At 39.7% G+C, this 19,434-nt stretch overlaps 1 protein-coding gene across 3 annotated transcripts in view; it reads right to left on the bottom strand.

Annotated features, from left to right (window-relative positions):
* The window catches only part of LOC120087089 (5'-3' exonuclease family protein), a 95,780-nt gene that overhangs the window by 21,901 nt on the left and 54,445 nt on the right, over positions 1–19,434 (bottom strand). For all 3 annotated transcript variants that reach the window (XM_039043967.2, XM_039043966.2, XM_039043963.2), the window contains 4 exons: positions 11,571–11,698; positions 5,433–5,501; positions 5,220–5,305; positions 4,248–4,357 (listed from right to left, as the gene is read on the bottom strand). In XM_039043967.2, the coding sequence (XP_038899895.1) occupies positions 4,248–4,357; positions 5,220–5,305; positions 5,433–5,501; positions 11,571–11,698 (393 nt within the window). The remainder of the gene's footprint in view (positions 1–4,247; positions 4,358–5,219; positions 5,306–5,432; positions 5,502–11,570; positions 11,699–19,434) is intronic.

Genomic DNA, 19,434 nt, shown 5'->3' with positions numbered 1-19,434 from the left:
AATATCTTGAGAATTGACCTCCAAAATCTCTTCCCAAGTGTTGGTTTTCATTAATTCTAATGGGATGATTAAAATATTGGTTTCTTGCTGGAAAATTTAAAATTATTCCTTGAGGTTCTTGAAGTCTTTTCAGTTGCTCTTATACCCATTTGATGCAACCTAAATGCTAAAAGGAGAGAGATCTCCAAGAATCAAGATTGTGAATCTTTTATTAGAATGAATAATGTGTTTGATACAAGAGGGGAAGGTTCCTATTTATAGAGTTTTATTACAAGTGGGGGTAAAAAGGGAATTAACCTAGAATATTACCTAATTACCCAATCATCCCCTATTCTTCTTACATCATTCTACCCTTCCAAAAAAAAAAAAAAAAAAAAAAAAAAAACTCATCCTCGAGTTTTAAAAAGAAAAATTTTATGAAACAAACAAGGAATTAAATAATCTTGTTCAATGAAGTATGACCATACCAACCTCCTACATTTTGAACAAAAATATTATGATCAAAGGGATAAATTTGATACAAAAAGTTCAATATTGCTACCAAAAGATGAACTTCTTCATCGGCCATAAACCCAAAAAGGATGCTTCCTTCAAGCTCATTCAAAACCGTATTCAAAGGACCAATCACTAAAAAAAACCACCTTCCAAAGAGAATCGTTCAAGAATCACGTCTTCTTTATCATTCGCATCAAGTTCTTCGACAGTTTGGTGATCCATTTCCATCGCAATCAATGTGTCGTTCTTGCTCGGTGGTTGATACTTCTTTTCCGTCGTCTTCGTTGGATTTTTCTTCTTCACTTGAAACAATTTCCAAAGCAACATCTTCAAATTTTTGTTTTTCTTCAATTTTATTTTCAAGATTTTCTATTTGAAAATTTTCCAACCATGATTCCTTTATTTTTTCTTAGGTATATGAAATCAATCCATTCTTGAACTCTTGCAAATGAATTGATAGTTTTTTTTTTTTTTTTTTAAAAAAAGGAAACCGCCTTTATTAATCAATAAAATTTAGTACAAGAGGTGAGTACTTTGTGAATAAAGACTAATACAAAGAACCAAGCAAGAAACCAAGCAAGAAACCAAAAGATCAGTAGGCGCACCCGGGCATCTCAACTAGGTTGACACCCCCTTAACACCCTCATCATATCCACCATAGATGAAAAGTCGTCAAAGGATAACAAAAGAGCATTCTAATGAGACAATACAAGGAAAAGCTTCACAAACTAAAGTTGCAAAGAACTAAGCTACAAAGACCTATAGTACATCAAGGAAATTAAGACAGTTAAGAAAACTAAGGAAAGATAAGTTGCTGTCACTATCATCGGAGCATCAGTTAATCTTCCAAATGAAAGAACGTCTGTCAATTTAAGCTTATGTCTTGCAAAGAATAGGCTTCAAAGCATTTAGAAAGGGAGCACCAAAGAGAAGCGTTGAGTTTAGCCGCCTCAAAACGAGCAAACCAAGGAGTTTCCTTCCCATTGAACACTCTTTGGTTTCTTTCAAACCAGATTTCAACTAGCACTGCTTTCACCACATTAATCCATAGGAGTATTTCTTAGTTGTTGCACATTGCTGCTAAATGAAATATCAAAGACCCAAGAGGGGTTGAAGCAATTAAGGAAATCTTTCCAGCAATTGAAAGCAAAACAGCAGTCAAAGAATAGGTGTTGAAGGTCTTCTTCAGCTGATCTACAAAGGATACACCAATTGGGGGAGATAGAGTAGCAAGGCAGCTTTTTTTGCAGCACCGAGGAACAATTTAAGGTTCCAAAAAGCATTATCCAAACTGTTATATTAACTCGCCTAGGGCTGTTGGACTTCCAAAGGCCCTTTTGTAGACTGGCTGAAATTGGGGTAGTCACAGAAAGGTGATTAACCAGTGATTTAACTGAGAAAGAGCCATTATTCTCAAGGGACCAAATGCGAGTGTCTTCCCTATTGAATAATTTTTGCTTAACCAACAATGCTAATAGGGATTGGAACTCTAGACTCTCATCATCTTTTAAGGCTCTTCTGAAATTGAGTGTCCATGAGGAGGTATGATAATCCCCAAAGTGTGATACTGACCCGTTGGGAAGTGTTGTTAAGCCAAAAAGGGAAGGAAATCTGTCTTTTAGATGAAAAGAATCCAGCTAAGGGTCCTGCCAAAATGCAATTCTGGTTCCATTTCCCAACTTAAAAGCTGCCAAATTCTCAAAATTCAACGAAGATCTTGAAGTACTTATCCACGGGCTTCGAAGACTGCAATGAACCTTGCCAGAAGTGTGCCAACCAAATTGGCTGCTACCATGAATACTTGTAATAACTTGACTCCACAGGGAGGGTTGCTCTTTTAGAAACCTCCAACCCCATTTGGCTAGTAAAGCCACGTTTTTAGCTTTTAAGCCTCCAAGTCCGAGCCCCCCAACTGCTTGTTTTTTAGAGACTAGCTCCCACTTTGCTAAATGATTTAACTTACCCCCTTTAAAGCCTTCCAAAAAAAAAAATTTCTAATGATCCTTTCAATGGCTGAAATCACTTTTTTAGGCATCAAAAAAGAGAACATGTAGTAGGTTGGGAGGTTGTAAAGGACTGGATTGCACAAGGTAGCTCTTCCACCTCTTGATAAGTTGTATCTTCTCCATTTGTCGAGTTTTTTGTGTACTTTATCAATGACCGGCTGCCAAAACATCAATTTCTTTGGATGACCCCCAAGAGGGAGACCCAAATATAAGAAAGGAAGGTGTGCTAGTTGACAATTTAGCCTTGAAGCTACTGCCCTCAATTGTGAATCTTCAATATTTACCCCACAAATGGCAGATTTTTCCCAATTAACTTTCTGCCCCGAGCACCACTCAAACAAAGTAATAGATTTTTTAAGATTATCTAGCATGTCTTCGTCATACTTACAAAATAGTAAAGTATCATCAGCAAACTGAAGAATGGAGAGTTGAGTCTTATTTTTCACAACCACAGAGCCTTCAAATAGACCTTTTTCTTGGATTCTGGCAACCAAAACACTAAGCAAGTCACTAACCAAAAGGAAAAGGAAGGGAGAGAGGGGGTCACCTTGTCTAATTCCCCTTGTAGCTTTAATTCTTCCTCTTGGCCTTCCATTAATGAAGATGGAGAACATTGAATTGGAGATACAACCCAAAATCCAAGATGTCCGCTTGGGGTGGAAGTTTCTTTCTTTGAGGGTTTTTTCAAGAAAACCCCAATCCACTCTATCAAAAGCCTTTTCAAGGTCAAACTTTAAAATCCATTCTTTCTGATTTTCTTGATCCAAGATGTCTGATTTTCTTGATCGTGTTTCATAACCAAAAGAATGATTTTGAGTCTTGAACATTCTTCTTGGGCTGTAAAAATCCATTCTTGATGATTCTTGATGATTCTTTAATTCATATAACTTCCAATCTTTACGTTGATTTCTTGAAAAATAAGTTTGATTGGATCGTTGGGTCCTTTTTCGGTATTGCCGCCTTCTTATCCCGTCCCAAGCTACCTTAGAAACATCATTGGAGTCACTAGAATCACTAATCAAATTTCCAATGTGGATAATGATAGGTTCTTTGAGAAAATCAAGCATGGACAAAATTAATATGTTGGAATTCTTCTTCTGAATTACTTAAGTCAGTACTCCAACATTGTTTTTGGAAGTAAATTTGATTTTCTTGCCTATACCAACTGCTGATTTTTTTCTTGGACGTCCTCTTTGATCGATAATAGTCATTCTTGCAAAATCTTGATAAATCTTCGGTTTCTTCTTTCTTTTTTGGAATTTCAAGGGTTTCCCCTAATTAGATGTGTGTTGTTTGGCAATGAGCACAACTCACAAAACTTCCTCTTGAGATCATCGTCACCAAGAGTTTCCTGATCTTCCACCAACGGTAGTCAATCTTGGCCCATGCAGTCGCTCTGATACCAATTTGATGTAGCCTAAATGCTAAAAGGAGAGAAATCTCCAGGAATCAAATCAAAATCTTTATTATTAATCAAAAGTTGTCTAATACAAGAGGGGGACTCTCTATTTATAGAGAATTAGAAGAATCCTAAAAGGATAATTAAAGAGAAACTAAAAACTAATTGGGTAACTAAAAGGTAACTAATCAAGAATTAACCAAAATTAATTTGAATATACCAAATTATCCCAATCATATTACATCACCAAGTGCAGCAGCAACACAATTCTAGCTCAAAGTAGAATTGCTTTGAAATTGGTGCAAAACAAATTTATGGAGGTTTTTAAAAAGAGATCCATGAATCACCTGGAATATTATCGGATTTGTCACCAACTAAAGACATCACATCAACAAACTGAGAAGGTTGCAGAACTCCATATTTTTCAGCAAATTCCTCCAACCCAAAAGAAACCATCCTAGAAATGGGCAGAGAGTTCAGTAAATGTTGAAGTTGAAGATACCATAAATTAACTTAAAAAATGGAATCTAAACAGAGGGGACAACCCCCCTCCCGAGAAGATTTTACACTTTTACTAGGTTCATTTGGCATTATATCATTTAAACATCCTCACTCTCTCTAACTCTAAGCATCCCCTATCGGAGCCTCTTCTCTATCAAAGAACAAAAATGCCAAAGATCTTGAAAAGCCAATGAGCCATAGCAGCAAAAACCAATCCTGCCAGAGTTCCAAACCAGCACCATGCTATAGCCCAGGAGAAAAGATCAAGTAAAGAACTTCGTTGAAAGCAAAAAGATGAAGGAAATACACCTACCCCCTACACCCTCTGCCAAGCTAATCCCATTATCCCCTACATGCAGTCCAGACACAAGAACCTCTACCCAACCTCTATTGAAGACCATGCACCTACCCTCAGCTATATTCTCAGCCCGACTCTCATGGAACCCTCCTACGTCTCATTTCTCTAGAACAAACTCATCTTCCCACCGACTCTTAAGAAAAAACAAAGAAAAACAGATTTTTTAGTTTTCTATTCAAATATTGAACAAAAGAACCCAGATATCATTTTATACATGCCTAATTGTTGTCCTTCAATATGGATAAAAAATTTAATACACAGGGGTTCTGTTTTGGACAACAATCACATGCCAATCTCTCAACTACGATAAGGAGAGATATTAATGACATCAAAGTATCACATGTAAATTCTACCCTTAGAATCCATAGAGAAAATGACTGCAAATTTATAAGGAAAAAATTATTTCTTTGATAAAATTAGTGGAGTTCATTTTTAATGAATAAGCAAGTAATCCACTTACTCAAACCCGCGTGGAGCTATCCGTAAAAGACGTAATGAAGGAGATAGAATCTGGAAGAAGTCCTTGTCAGGGGAGACTACACGAACCTGTTTGACACTCAACAAGATCAAGTAGAGGATGATTAAATATACCCCCATTACAGTGTACAATTTTGGCAAGCATGCAAAATAAATTGCAAAAGGACCCTTATGTCATTCTGAAATATCTTATCACCTTACACCCAGCAGCAACACTTCTCAAAGCCAATGTGCCAATTACATCATCAGCTTCCACTCCAGGTACCTATCATTGAGTCTAATAAAAGTCAATCATCGGAGAATCATATGCTAAATAATCAAACAAGAAAAAATACATCAAAACAAACAAAAAATACAACTAATTCTAGAACATGATAAGTAATCAATTGTACAAATTTGATCCACTTTGGATTTCTTGGATTATGGGCTGTATAAAAACCCAGATTTTCAATATTCATTCATTGAAGGCCACGGGGACGTATTCTTACTTCTGCCTCATCCCGCGCCATCAACTGTTGTTCCACCGTGTTATTGGATGTTTTCTTCTCGCTGTAACAGAGTATTGGTGGTGCTTTCCTACCACATACTGCTTGATAAGAAGTGGTCTGGATGGATGTGTGGAATGTGGTGTTATACCACAATTCAGCCCATGGAATCCACCTATTCCACCTTGCGGGCTGCTCGTTACAAAAACACCGAAGGTAAGTCTGAAGACAGCGGTTAACTCTTTCGGTTTGACCATCCGTCTGTGGATGGAATGTCGTGCTTCTTTTTAATGTCGTCCTTGTCATAGTGAAGCGTTCTTTCCAAAAATGGCTGAGGAATATTTTATTTCGGTCTGATATTATTGATTTAGGAATACCGTGATCCTTGATGACATCTCTAATAAACAATTCAGCTACTTGTTTTGCAGAAACGGGTGTTTCAGAGGAATGAAGTGGGCGCATTTGCTTAACCGATCAACCACAACCATAATTGAATTAAACCCGTTAGAACATAGTAATCCTTCAATGAAATCCATGGTTAGTTCCTCCCAAGTCTGCTCCGGAATAGGCAATGGTTGTAATAATCTGGCTGGACTTAGCGCTTCCATTTTATTTCTTTGGCACACTTCACACTGTTCTACATATCGCCTTACATCTGCCTTCATTCCTTGCCAATAAAGCTCCCCCGACATTAGCTTATAAGTTCTTAAGAACCTAGAGTGTCCTCACAGGACTGATTATGAAACGTATGCAGTAATGAAGGTATCAATGTGGACTGTTTTGAAATCACTAGCCAACCTTTGTACAAGAGTTTTCCATGCTGCCAACTATATTTAGGCTTTCCCTCCGGATCTTCCTTTAGTAGGGTAATGTTTTTTTGTAACTCCTCATCGCTCTCCACTTCTTTCAGGACTGTTCCGAGGTCGACTAGGGCCGGTGATGTTAGTGAAAAGAACTCCATTGTCAGGTAATCGTGATAAAGCATCAGCCGCCTTATTTTGCAATCCGAGTTGATATAGTATTTCGAAGTCGTATCCCTTGAGCTTGGTTAACCAGTGTTGAAATTGGGGTTGCACCTCTCTTTGCTCCAACAAAAACTTTAATGCTTTTTGGTCGGAGATGACAACAAATTTGTTTCCAATGAGGTAATGGCGCCACTTCTGAATTGCCAAGACTACGGCCATCAATTCCCGTTCATAAATGGATTTTTCTTGCGCTCGAGGAGAAAGCTTTTGACTGAAGTAAGCAATTGGTCTGTCTTTCTGGCTCAACACCGCTCCCACTCCAAAACTGGATGCATCTATTTCAATCACGAAAGGAAGAGAAAAATCAGGCAAGGCTAATACCAGTATGGTCACCATAGCTTTCTTCAATTCCCCAAAGGCTTTCGCTGCTTGATCAGTCCACTTAAATTGGTCTTTCTGAAGTAGTTGTGTTAGTGGGGTTGCAATTTGGCCATAATTTTGGACAAATCTCCGGTAGTCTCCCATTAGGCCCAAGAATCCCCTCAATTCCGTCACATTCTTTGGGTTCGGCCACTTTATCATTGCTTGCACTTTCTCTTCATTTGCCTCCACTCCCTCTCGAGACACCCAAGTATTGGATCCGGGTTTGGCCAAAGGAGCACTTCTTTTTATTCACCACCAGGTTGTGATCTCACAAAACATTGAAAATGGTGGCCAAATGTGTTTTAGGAGTATCAATATCGAGACTGTAGATAAGTATATCATCAAAGAACACGAGAACAAACCTTCGAAGAAACGGCCGGAAAATATGATTCATCAATGATTGAAAGGTAGTTGGGGCATTTGTTAACCCAAAACGGCATCACTAGAAATTCGTATTGGCCCTCGTGTCTGGAACGTCGTCTTCTCAATGTCTCTCTCGTTCATTCTGATCTGGTGATATCCGGACTTAAGGTCAAGCTTGGAATAGACTGACGATCCATGAAGTTCATCTAATAATTCTTCAATCACCGGAATTGGAAATTTATCGGCTATGGTTGCTTGATTTAATTTTCTATAATCCACGCAAAATCTCCAGCCTCCGTCCTTCTTTTTAACCAATAACACGGGACTAGAGTACGGGCTTCTACTCGGTCTAATTATGTCTGGTTGCAGCATTTCTTCCACCAGCCTTTCTATTTCTTCCTTCTGATGGTGGCTGTGTCGTAAGGTCTGACATTCACCGGTGGATGTCCAGGAACCAGATTTATTTGGTGGTCTATGGCTCTCTGAGGAGGCAACCCAGCCGGTGGTTCGAAGATTTCAACGTTCTCCCGTAGTACTGTTTCGATAATTTCCGACAATATGATCTGGTTGTTGTCATGCTTTTCGCCTTCGCCCGTACTTTCCACGTTCTGGAATTCCACCAAAAAACCTTGATCCTCTTCTTCCCATTCGCACGCCAATACTTTCAAGGATACTTCTGAACGAGTTAAAGATGGGTCTCCTCTGAGTACTACTGTGTTTTCCCCCTCCTTGAAGCACATCAACAACGAAGACCAGCTAACCCCCATGAAACCAGTCGTCACCAACCACTGCATACCTAAGATCACGTCCATTTTCTCCAACTCCATAGGAAGAAAGTCAGCCTCGATCGTCAACCCCTGCAATGAAAGTTTTACAGACTTACAGATTCCCTTCCCTTGCACGGCTTCTCCATTTCCGACCACTACCTTGTACCCCGAAGTCATCCTGATTGGCAGCCCCAGCTCGTTTATCAATTATTGATTAATAAAATTGTGGGTAGCACCACAATCAATTAAACCAAGACCTCCTTATCGAGGATCGCCCCTTTGAGTTTCATTGTCCCTTTCTTAGGAAACCCCATAATTTATCGCAGGGATATTTCCACTTCCTCGACCACTTCGATTCGTTGTAGCTTCGGTGCCTCATCCATTGCTCTGGTTTTGGGGCCCTCTTCCACATCTTCCCCTTCATTCGAAATAAATAGCATTGGTTCACGGTTTTCACGTACCTTACACCAATGGCCCTGCGTATATATGTCGTTACACCGAAAACATAACCCCTTTTCCAGGCGCTCCCGATTCTCACTATCGGACAACTGCTTCACCAGCGCCTCTTTCTTCACCAGGTTTGGATTCGCCTTGACGTGTATGGATACCTGTCTGACCGCTCCAACTTCGGTCCCTTTTGGGCTGTATTTTGCCGTTGACGATGAAGCCTTACTACCAGATGCGCTTTGGGCTTCCTTGCTAGTAGGCCCAACTAAACCTAACTCACTCAGGCCATTTTAAGAGCAAATTCCGATCGTTGACTAGTTGGGCTTCCCTCATACATTCATCCAACCCCTTGGGATGTCTACTAATGACTTCCGCTTGCAACGCCGGCTCCAATCCATTAAGAAAAGCATTCGTCAGCACCTCTTCAGCCATCTTCGGTAAGGGCGCAGAGTAGGTGAAAAATTTCTTCACATAGTCAGTGTAGCTTCCATCTTGCTTGATCCGAAGTAGTCGGGCTCCGATACTCCCTTCGCTAGTCGGCCTATACCGCTCGAAAAGCCTACTCTTCAGTTCTTCCCATGTATTGATTGGCCTTCTGTTATGGCTCCAATGAAACCAGTCAACTTCATCTGAAGCGAAACTCACCACCGCCACCTTCACCAAATTTTTCTTTCATTTTAAGTTTCAAGCCCTCACCCGTACCTGACTCGGTCGCCTTGCGTCTCCTTCACTTCCTCGATTAATTTCTCAATATTCTTGCACAGCACCAGCAACATATCTTTTATACTTGATATTTCCTTCTCTGTGGCTTCTACCCGCTCTTCCATTTGCTTTTGAGTCATTTGCCTTGTTCGCCCGAGGATGTTGTATAGCTCTGATACCAATTTGTTAGGTATCCTATCTGCAAGATAACAGAAAAGAAACACCCAACAAGAAGATAAAAACCGACTCAAGACAGAGCTGCCCGATAAGTTTTATTTATATGCCAAGAGGTGTTCAATTATAAGCACCCAACTCACGACTAAGGATAAAAAACATAAAGCTAATAAGAAAAAGATAGAACCAGCCTATTCGAGATGGTTGTGACTCTCCTTCAGCTGAAATCCCTCAGCTATGACCGAATTCTTCCTTGCCTTCTCCTCTGCTGCACCCTCCTATTTAAAAAGCCAAAGCGGTCCCCTCAGGTGGTTATATTTCCTTTTCCCATTCATGCTCCACTTTCCTTCAAATATTCTTCCTCAATTTCCACTATTCTAGGTAATTTCCCTTTTCTACCCTTTCTCTTGTATGTATTTACTATTGGAGGTCTAACAAGTCCCTAGAAGTATCCGGTAATTTTTCTGTAAAATCCCTTACTGCTCACTTATCCCTTTCATCCCCTTTGGATAAATGTCATATAAGGCATTATGGAAGTCTAAAAGCCCGAGGCGAGTAAATACTCTAGTGTGTATTATGATATTCAACCTTCTAAACTACTCCTCAGTTATGCAAAGAAAGTTCCTTTTGAGTTGTTTTTCACCCTCCATTTGCCCCTTGTGTAAGAAGGAAGGTGAAGACTTGCAGCATTTATTCTTTGATTGCACATATGCAGCCAACTGTTGGTGGAGATTTTTCTCCTTCTTTAATGTTGCTTTGGTGTATGGGGATACTCTTAGAAACAATGTTCAGCAGATTTTAATGGGTCCTTCCCTAAAGAAGTGCCCTAGGTTAATTTGGATCAATATGGCTAAGGCTTTACTTGCTGAATTGTGCTTTGAAAGAAACCAAAGGGTGTTCCATGACAAAGAATCAGGCTGGTTGGATCATTTTGAAACAGCACATAAAAATGCTTCCTCTTGGTGCACATTATGCAAGGATTTTAAAGACTATTCTATTCAGGATTTATGCCTAAATTGGCGGGCCTTCATTTTCCCAGATTGCTAGTAGTTTTGATTTCCTTTTGTATTTGTTTTGTTCTTTGGCCTAGTCTTTATTTTGTATTGGCTTGCGGTTGTAACAGTCCGTTTTTATTATTCTTTTGTTTGGGCTGAATATTTAGACTTTGTTGAATCTCTGTGATAGATTGTATGGAAATGAGGGTGCTAAGGGAGTGTCAACCTAGTTGAGATGTCCGGGTGCGCCTCCTAACCCTTAGGTCTTTTTGCTCTTTGAATAACTCTCTTGTACTTTGAGCATTAGTCTCGTTTCATTTTATTTATGACGAGGCCTGTTTCCATTTCAAAAAAAAATTGTACAAAAAAATACACAAATTTCCGTGAGCTGCTAGAAAAAAGCTTAGATGCAAAAGCAAAGCAGGAAAAATCTGTAATATAAAAAACTGGAAGTAGTCTAATAAAAACCTAAGAAAATTAAGGTAAAATTATAACTTTGGTCCCTAAAGTTTGGAAAATGTTAGAGTTTAGTCCCTAGAGTTTTAAAAGTTAGAATTTAACCCCAGTAGTTTGATAAAACCTCATAAGCAGTCCCTATAGTTTAATAAAACCTCCATAAATAGTCCCTAAGGTAGAGACTATTAATGAAGTTTTTATCAACCATAGGGATTAATTTATAATTATAAACTATAGAGACTAAATTCTAAGTTTCTCCAAATCATGGGGACCAAATTTGCAATTTCTCTCCCTCCCACCCTCTCTAAAAATCTGGTAGTGTAATAAGAACCTAAGAAAAAATCACTTATTTATCTTAATTTTGAGAATCCAAGAAATATTTTAATTATTTACAATGTGCAATTTAGGTTTCCTTATATAGGAAAAGGATCTATTACAAATATGGGAAAGATCTACAACAAATATGGAAAATAATTAAGACAATAAAGATCAAATATTTGACAATCAATATTATACACGAGCATTCATAAAGAATAGAAATTCCAACAATTTATTACCTCAATCACCTTTATGGACATGGACTTTATGGATGCCTTCAAGTACTGGAGCCCCTGGACTATGGTATCAGGTGTAGGTGGCCTGTTACTCTTGTATGCAGGATAACGTGTATGACGAAAAGTGGATCCTACATAGATACAGAAGATAATGCAACTTAGATGATAATTAGTTTGAAGTGAACAGACTATTAATACAACTATGTTTAAATGTAAATATGGTTTCTAGAATAATGAAAAAAACATATTTGCCATCAAATTTGTCATGTCATGAACATGAAACATAGCTATCATTAAAATGAAATTTCTTATGTGTGAGCCTACAAAGTCTTCTCAAGCTCAAGCTATAAGAGAGTGCCAGAATTCGAAGACTACAAAGTATAAACTAAAAAATAAAAATAAAGCACAAAGGATAATGCAGAAAATAAGTACAAAAAACAAAGCAGTCCAAGAATTCTGAAACCTACAAGAAAGCCCTTCAATTATTAATACGAAGTCACGAGAAGAATGATCGTCAAAGAACACCACCAACTATCTTAAGGAGCTCAAACCAATCCAACCAAACTGTATACCTCTCTTAAAAAATCCTTTTATTTCTTTCCAACTAAATATGTGCAACAATGACCTTGGTAGCATTAAACCATAATAATTAGGCTGATGGGCATATCTGAACACATGATGATTGAAGACCACTAAATATTGAATCCTCTCTAAAGACCCAACTCATATTGAATTGAGAAAACATAAGGTCTTGCTCATGAAAATAAACATTCACAGCCATTCCCCGAGTTCTAAAGAATCGCCTTGAAGAGATCCAATGAGTGTTAGAAGTGTATGCGGTGCATGCTTAATAACCTGACAGAGATTGTACCTCCACATACACAGATAGATCATGATAGAATTGTTGCCACTTAAGAAATTAGCAACGATGAACATGTACTGCATGGCCCTTCTTGAGTTAGCTGAACTCAGAAACAACTCAATAAATTAATGAACATCAGGTTCATCCAGCAAGCAAAGGCTCCTAATGAAACCCGAGTCCTCTCCAAAGGAAAAAGAATAGAAGTTTTAGCCAATGCATAGAATACTGTACTAAACAAGCTCAATGTTTGCAACAAATGCCCTTTGCCCATCATCGATGATTTTTTAGACCAACTTTATGGGCCAAGTATGTGTTAAACTTGGACATGAGATCGAGTTACTACGAATTGCATGAAGTAGGAGATGAGTGCAAGACAACGCGTATCATTGGTATAGGGCCTTTGAGTTTCTTTTCATGCTTTTTGACCTTACAAATACATCAGCCACCTTATTCACAATAATGAACCAAGTGTTCCACAAGTAACTTGGCAAGTTCATGTTGGTTACCTAGATGACATAGTGATCTACACCTCGACTATACAAGAATGTCAAACTCGCCAATAACTCATCTTTGAGAAGCTGAGGAAAAATTAGTTGTATATGAAAAGAGAGAAATGCTAGTTTGCATAAGAGCGACCAACTTTCTTGGCCACCTAATCAAATATGGGCAAATTGGTACAGATTGAAAAATTTAACTCATCCAAGATAGGAGGAAGGTGTTGATTTGCATCACAAAGTTGCACTCTTTGCCCATTCATTGAAGGATGTTCAAAATGGGTGGGGTGCTTGACCGAGATGCTGAAGAAAAACAGTAATTGGAGTTGGATTCTAGAATGTCAAGCCACTTTTGGGTGGTTTTGACAATCGATGCCTGAGATTGTCAATCTGACCAAACCTTTAGAAGTGGCATCCTCCTCTAAAACAAAGATCACATCATGTATGGAAGTAAGAAATGGAATGATGTTGGGAGAAGGTACGTCGCCTTTGAGAAAGAGATGTTAGTTGTGGTGATGTAGTATAGGAGTACCGACAGCTTCTTTTTTTATGTTTAAGCAGTCTTGTAGTCAATTCTTTAAGTTTTAAGCTTGTAATTACCAAAATCTTTAAATTCCTTATGTTGTAATCTATAGTTAAGAAAGTTGTTAGAATGTTACCATTGGTAACTAACTTTTACTAGGCTGTCAAACGATTCAGTATTTAAACTGAATTCCTCTTCCATTAATGACATCTTTGAAGCATTATCCAGAATTTGAACCTTACTGGTGATACACCAAAAGTGGTATCAGAGCCCTACGATTGTGGGAACTCTATGGCTGGCAAAAACGCAGCACTCAAAGGGAAGGGTGTAATCATCCAACCCGAGGAAGTCGAGCCTCTAACCCCTAAGACATCTACTGCCTGATTGATTGTTGTAGAAGAATCTCTACGAGAAATGAAGACCAGCATGGCAAAAGTTAATCGAACAATTGAACGGTTGTCGAGGAAAATGGAAGAGGTGCTGGCTACCCTTCCTCAACGACGACATAGAAACAAAGAAGAAGACAGATGGAGAAGGAATATACAAGAAGGAAATGGCAGACAACCAAGGCAAGAAACCGAGAGTGAATCTGACTCTTCAACAAGAAGTCGATTTGCTCCAAGATTTCAAGAAGTTAACCAAGAAGATCAAGAAAGTGAGTCTACATCATCTGAAAGTGAAGTTCTCAGACTAAACCAACCGAGGAGACGAAATTTTCAAAGGTAATATGATCAAGAACGAGAAGATAGGCAGCAAGATTATAAAATGAAGATTGATTTACCAACCTTCAGCGGCAAACTAGACCTCGAAGCCTTTCTTGATTGGATCAAGAATGTTGAGAGCTTCTTTGAATATATGAACACACTCGAGAGTAAGAAGGTGAAGCTTGTAACATTCAAGTTAAAGTCAGGCGCTTCCGCATGGTGGGACCAAATCCAAATGAATAGAAGATTAATTGGAAAAACCCCAATCAAAAGCTGGACAAGGATGCTGAAGATGATGAAGGAAAGATTCCTTCCAAACGACTATGAATAGATTCTATATCAGAAATACTAGAAATGCAGACAAGGCACTCGATGTGTGGCTGATTATGCAGAAGAATTCCATCGGTTGAGTGCAAGAACAAGGATTAATGAGAGCGAGAATTACCAGATCACTAGATTTTTTGATGGCCTTAAAGAAGACATTCTAGAGCAGATAGATCTTTTTAACCTATAAGTACCCTACAGCCATCTCAATGGCATATAAGGCTGAACTCAAGCTAGAAAGAAGACAGAAAAGTAATAGCTACAAGAAGTCGACATGGGACAGATCTTTCAACCAAATGCAACGGAAAAACTTTGATAAGAATAAATCCATACAAGGTGGGAGTGCCAGCAAGCCAAAAGATGACCAGCCTTCCAAATGGAACCAGGGAGCAAAAGCTCAAGAACAACCAAGTAAAAGAGGTGGAACAAGTACTTATCAACAACCCAGTCTTGGCATGTGCTTCCGATGTTGTCAGTAGGAGCATTTGTCCAATGAGTGCCCCCCAACGAAGAGTAGTAGCATATGTTGAAGCAGGGGACTCTCAACAAGAAGAAGAACACCAATCTGAAGAAGATTTCAATGAGATAGAACCAGATGAAGAGGAACGGCTGTCTTGTGTTCTACAAAGGATTTTGCTTGCACCAAAAAAAGAGAATCACCCACAAAGACACTCTGTATTTTGGACAAGATGCACCATCAATGGGAAAGTATGCAACGTAATCATTGATAGTGGCAGCAGTAAGAATGTTGTATTTATCAAAGCTAGTGCAAGCCCTTCATCTTAAACTTGACCCACATCCACAAACCTACAAGGTCAGTTGGATAAAGAAAAGTTTGAGGCCCAGATAAGTTTTACTTGCATCATCCCTCTTTCCATTGGTATAATTTGTGACGTTATGTAAGACCACCAATCATAAATACCTACAAATGCAGGGGCAAGAAGGTAGCTATAGAAGAAATAGTGGGTTAGAGAGAAATTTGTTAGAGAGAGATAGAAGAGAAGGTTGAGGGACATTCGAAAAGTATAGCTGAGCTGCAGAAGGGAATGAATGAAATGAAGAAGAGCTTAAAGAAAATCATGGTAACAGTACAATACCCGGCTGAATCGAGTGAAAAGGAGAGCTTTGCCCTCACAACAAGCTCTTAAAAGAAAAAGACCCCTAAGGGAGGGAAAGAAGGAGAGAGCTCCCGGTTTCAGGCATCGAAAGGATCAGTAGATCGAAGTAAGTACAAACGGCTCGAGATGCCAACATTTTCAGGGGAGCACCCAGATTCATGGGTCTACAGAGCTGAACATTTTTTTTAGATTCATGATCTGATTGACAAAGACAAGATCAAGGTTGCCATCATCACCTTATCCTCAGAAATGGTAGATTGGTTCCAATGGGCCCACAACCGGAGGCCGATTCAGTCGTGGAATGAATTGAAGCACCGGATGTTCGAGCATTTCTGACCTAGCCAAGAAGGAATTCTCCTCTCCCGATTGCTTCGAATCAGGTAGGAAGGAACCTATGAAGACTACTGGAAGAAATTTGTGACGTTCGCAGCCCCGATACCTGAGAAAACTGAAGAGGTACTAGAAGAGACCTTCCTCGACGGTCTAAAACCGGAGATTAAAGCGGTGGTCATCAGTCAACACCCGTTTGGGCTAGACGCCTGTATAAAGGAGGTAAAAGCTATTAGTGATAGAAACGTTGCCCTACAGTTATCAAAAGAGACTTTCGAGCCCGGCCCAAGTGACGGCCCAAAAAGATGCAACCACCTATGTTAGCCCAAAGACATCAGGAAGTGCACCAGACAAAACTAATATAAGGAGTGTCACAATACCAGAAAAGGGAGAAACTACGAGGAGGGAAAAGCCATATCAGAGGCTAACTGATTCAGAGTCCAAGGAGAAAATATTTCCCAGGGCATCAGTGCAAAACAAAATAATCACGAGCATTGAACCTACTGATGTTCCAAGAGGAGGAGGAAGTAGAGGAAGAGGTAGAGGAAGAGGTAGCTGAAGCACCTGAGGTTAAGACACTGGAAGTTATAGAGAATATCGAAATCGCCCTATGATCGATCTTGGGTCTATCAGGGAAGGGAACAACGAAGCTCAAAGGGACACTGGCAGGTCGAAAGGTCGTGGTCATGATCGAATATGGCGTAACCTACAAAATTCATACATCAAAAATTGGTTCACAAGCTAAACATTTCCCTGACAGAGACCACAAACTGTGGAGTCATGGTTGGCAACGGAGATGCGATCAGAGGGAAGGGGATTTGTAAGGTCGTAGTTGTGGTATTACCGGAGTTAACAATCACCGAGGATTTCCTTCCATTAGAGTTAGGAAGAGTGCATGTGATTTTGGGGATGATCTGTGGTTATGTAACATAGGCTATATGGAAGTTCATTGGCCAACCTTGACGATGAGATTCATAGCCGGGGATCAGAGGATCGTTTTGAAGGGAGGCCCAACCTTGACCACACAGGAGGTCTCACTTAAGGCGCTAACCTAGACCTGGGAAGAAGATGATTTGGGCTTCGTGGTGGAATTTCAATAGTTGGAGCCCGAGCCACTAGATGAATTAATAATCAAAATGAAGGACGAGGAAGAGACAAAGCTATCAAGCGACATCCAAGAGTTATTGGAAGAATTCCGGGATACTTTTTAGCCCCCGTCGTCTCTTCCACCCATAAGAGAAGTGGACCACCGTATATTAACTAAGGAAGGGGAAGCTCCAGTAAATGTAAGGCCTTATCGATATAGTTACGACTAGAAAAATGAGATAGAAACGTTGGTAAATGAGATGTTAACAGCAGGAATCATACGCCCCAGCCATAGCCCCTATTCCGGCCCAATTTGTTAGTAAAAAAAAAAAAAATGGAGGATGGAGGTTTTATGTGGATTATCGATGATTAAATCAAATCACGATAGCGGATAAATTTCCAATTCCCATGATTGAGGAACTATTGGATGAACTCCATGGATCAGTGATATTCTCCAAGTTGGACTTGAAATCTGGATACCATCAGATAAGAATGCATGGACCGGATGTGGAAAAAACAGCTTTTTGAACTCACGAGGGGCATTACGAATTCCTAGTGATGTCGTTCGGGTTGACCAATGCCCCGTTAACGTTCCAAGCCTTCATGAATCAGATCTTTCGGCCGTTTTTTAGAAGGTTCGTGCTGGTTTTTTTTTATGATATTTTGATTTATAGTCCTGATGAGGACACCCATAACAAACACTTAGGAATGGTGATGAATGTTTTGCGAGATAATCAACTATACGCCAACCAAAAGAAATGCCAATTCGAATAGTGGAGGATCTAGTATTTAGGCCATTGGATCTCAGCAGAGGGGGTCAAAACGGATTGGGAGAAGATACGAGTGTTGCTGCAATGGCCTATTCCAAGAAATATCACTGAATTGAGGGGATTTTTGGGCCTTACCGAATACTACCGAAGGTTTGTAAAGGACTATGGAACTATGGCAACATCATTAACAAGATTGCTGCAAAAGGATTCCTTAAAATGGACCGAGGAGGCCACAAAAGCATTCGAGGATCTCAAGCGAGCGATGATGACATTACCAGTTTTAGCCCTCCCAAACTTCAAGCTACCATTCATCATTGAAACAAATGCTTCGAGCCAGGGGCTGGGGGTCATGCTTATACAAGAGAGTCGACCTATAGCCTATTTTAGCCAAGCCTTGTCAATACGCGCACAAGGGAAGTCCATCTATGAATGGGAACGAATGGCAGTGGTTCTCTCAGTGCAAAAATGGAGGCCTTATTTACTTGGGCGCAAGTCCACCGTGTTTTCTGGTCAAAAGGCACTCAAGTTCTTACTAGAACAAAGGGAAATAAAACCCCAGTACCAAAGATGGCTGACTAAGTTACTAGGTTATGATTTCGAGATCATCTGTCAACCGGGGCTGAATAATAAAGCTACAGATGCACTATCTCGCATTCCAGCAACAGTTGAATTGACCACTTTGGTTGCCCCCTCTCTGATAGATGTATAAGTTGTGCAACAGGAAGTGAGAGCGGATGAGGAACTACAAGGAATTTGAGCCCAGCCGGAAAAGGACCCTTTGAGTGTCAAAAAGTTCTCTTTGTCACAGGGGATTTTGTTTTACAAAGGGAGGCTGGTCATATCCAGAACTTCAACCTATATATCAACCTTGCTATCAACATTACATGACTCAGTATTAGGGGGACACTCGGGCTATTTACGCACGTACAAATGGTTGTCAGGGGAGTTATATTGGAAGGGCATGAAGGAAGATGTCAAAAAGCACGTGTCTGAATGTTTGATCTGCCAAAAAAATAAAACCGAGGCCTTAGCCCTCACGGGGTTGCTTCAACCATTACCCGTACCGGACGGGGTGTGGGAAGATATCTCCATGGACTTCATAGAAGGACTGCCTAAATCCCATGAAAAGGACTCTTTGATGGTGGTGGTCGATAGGTTATCCAAGTACAGTCATTTCATGCCTCTGAGTCACCCGTTCACAGCAAAAAAAAGTAGCTGACGTGTTTATTTTGGAGATAGTCCGCCATCATGGATTCCTTCAATCGATTGTTTAAGATAGAGACAAGATTTTCATTAATAGCTTTTGGATCGAGCTATGCAGGGTACACAATATAGCATTAAAAAGGAGTACAACCTTCCACCTTCAAACAGATGGACAAACTGAAAGAGTTAACCGTTGTGTGGAAATGGTAGATGCTTTTACAATGAGCAGCCTAAGCAATGGTACAACTCTATCCCTTGGGCTGAATACTGGTATAATACTACTTTCCATTCCTCAATTAATATGACACAGTATATTGTTGTGTTTGGAAGACTTGTTCCACCTCTAGTCTCTTATGGTGATCAAAAAACAACCAACGATACATTGGAACAGCAGTTGATCGAAAGAGGTAGGGCCTTAGTGGCCTTGAAGGAAAATTTGCATCTAGCCCAAGA

The sequence above is a fragment of the Benincasa hispida genome, chromosome 9 (assembly GCF_027475165.1).
Source record: "Benincasa hispida cultivar pf3 chromosome 9, pf3_genome.v1.1, whole genome shotgun sequence".
In the NCBI taxonomy this organism is placed as follows: domain Eukaryota; kingdom Viridiplantae; phylum Streptophyta; class Magnoliopsida; order Cucurbitales; family Cucurbitaceae; genus Benincasa; species Benincasa hispida.
The sequence above is the reverse complement of the archived record's forward strand: the minus strand, read 5'-3'. Positions and strand labels throughout refer to the sequence as shown.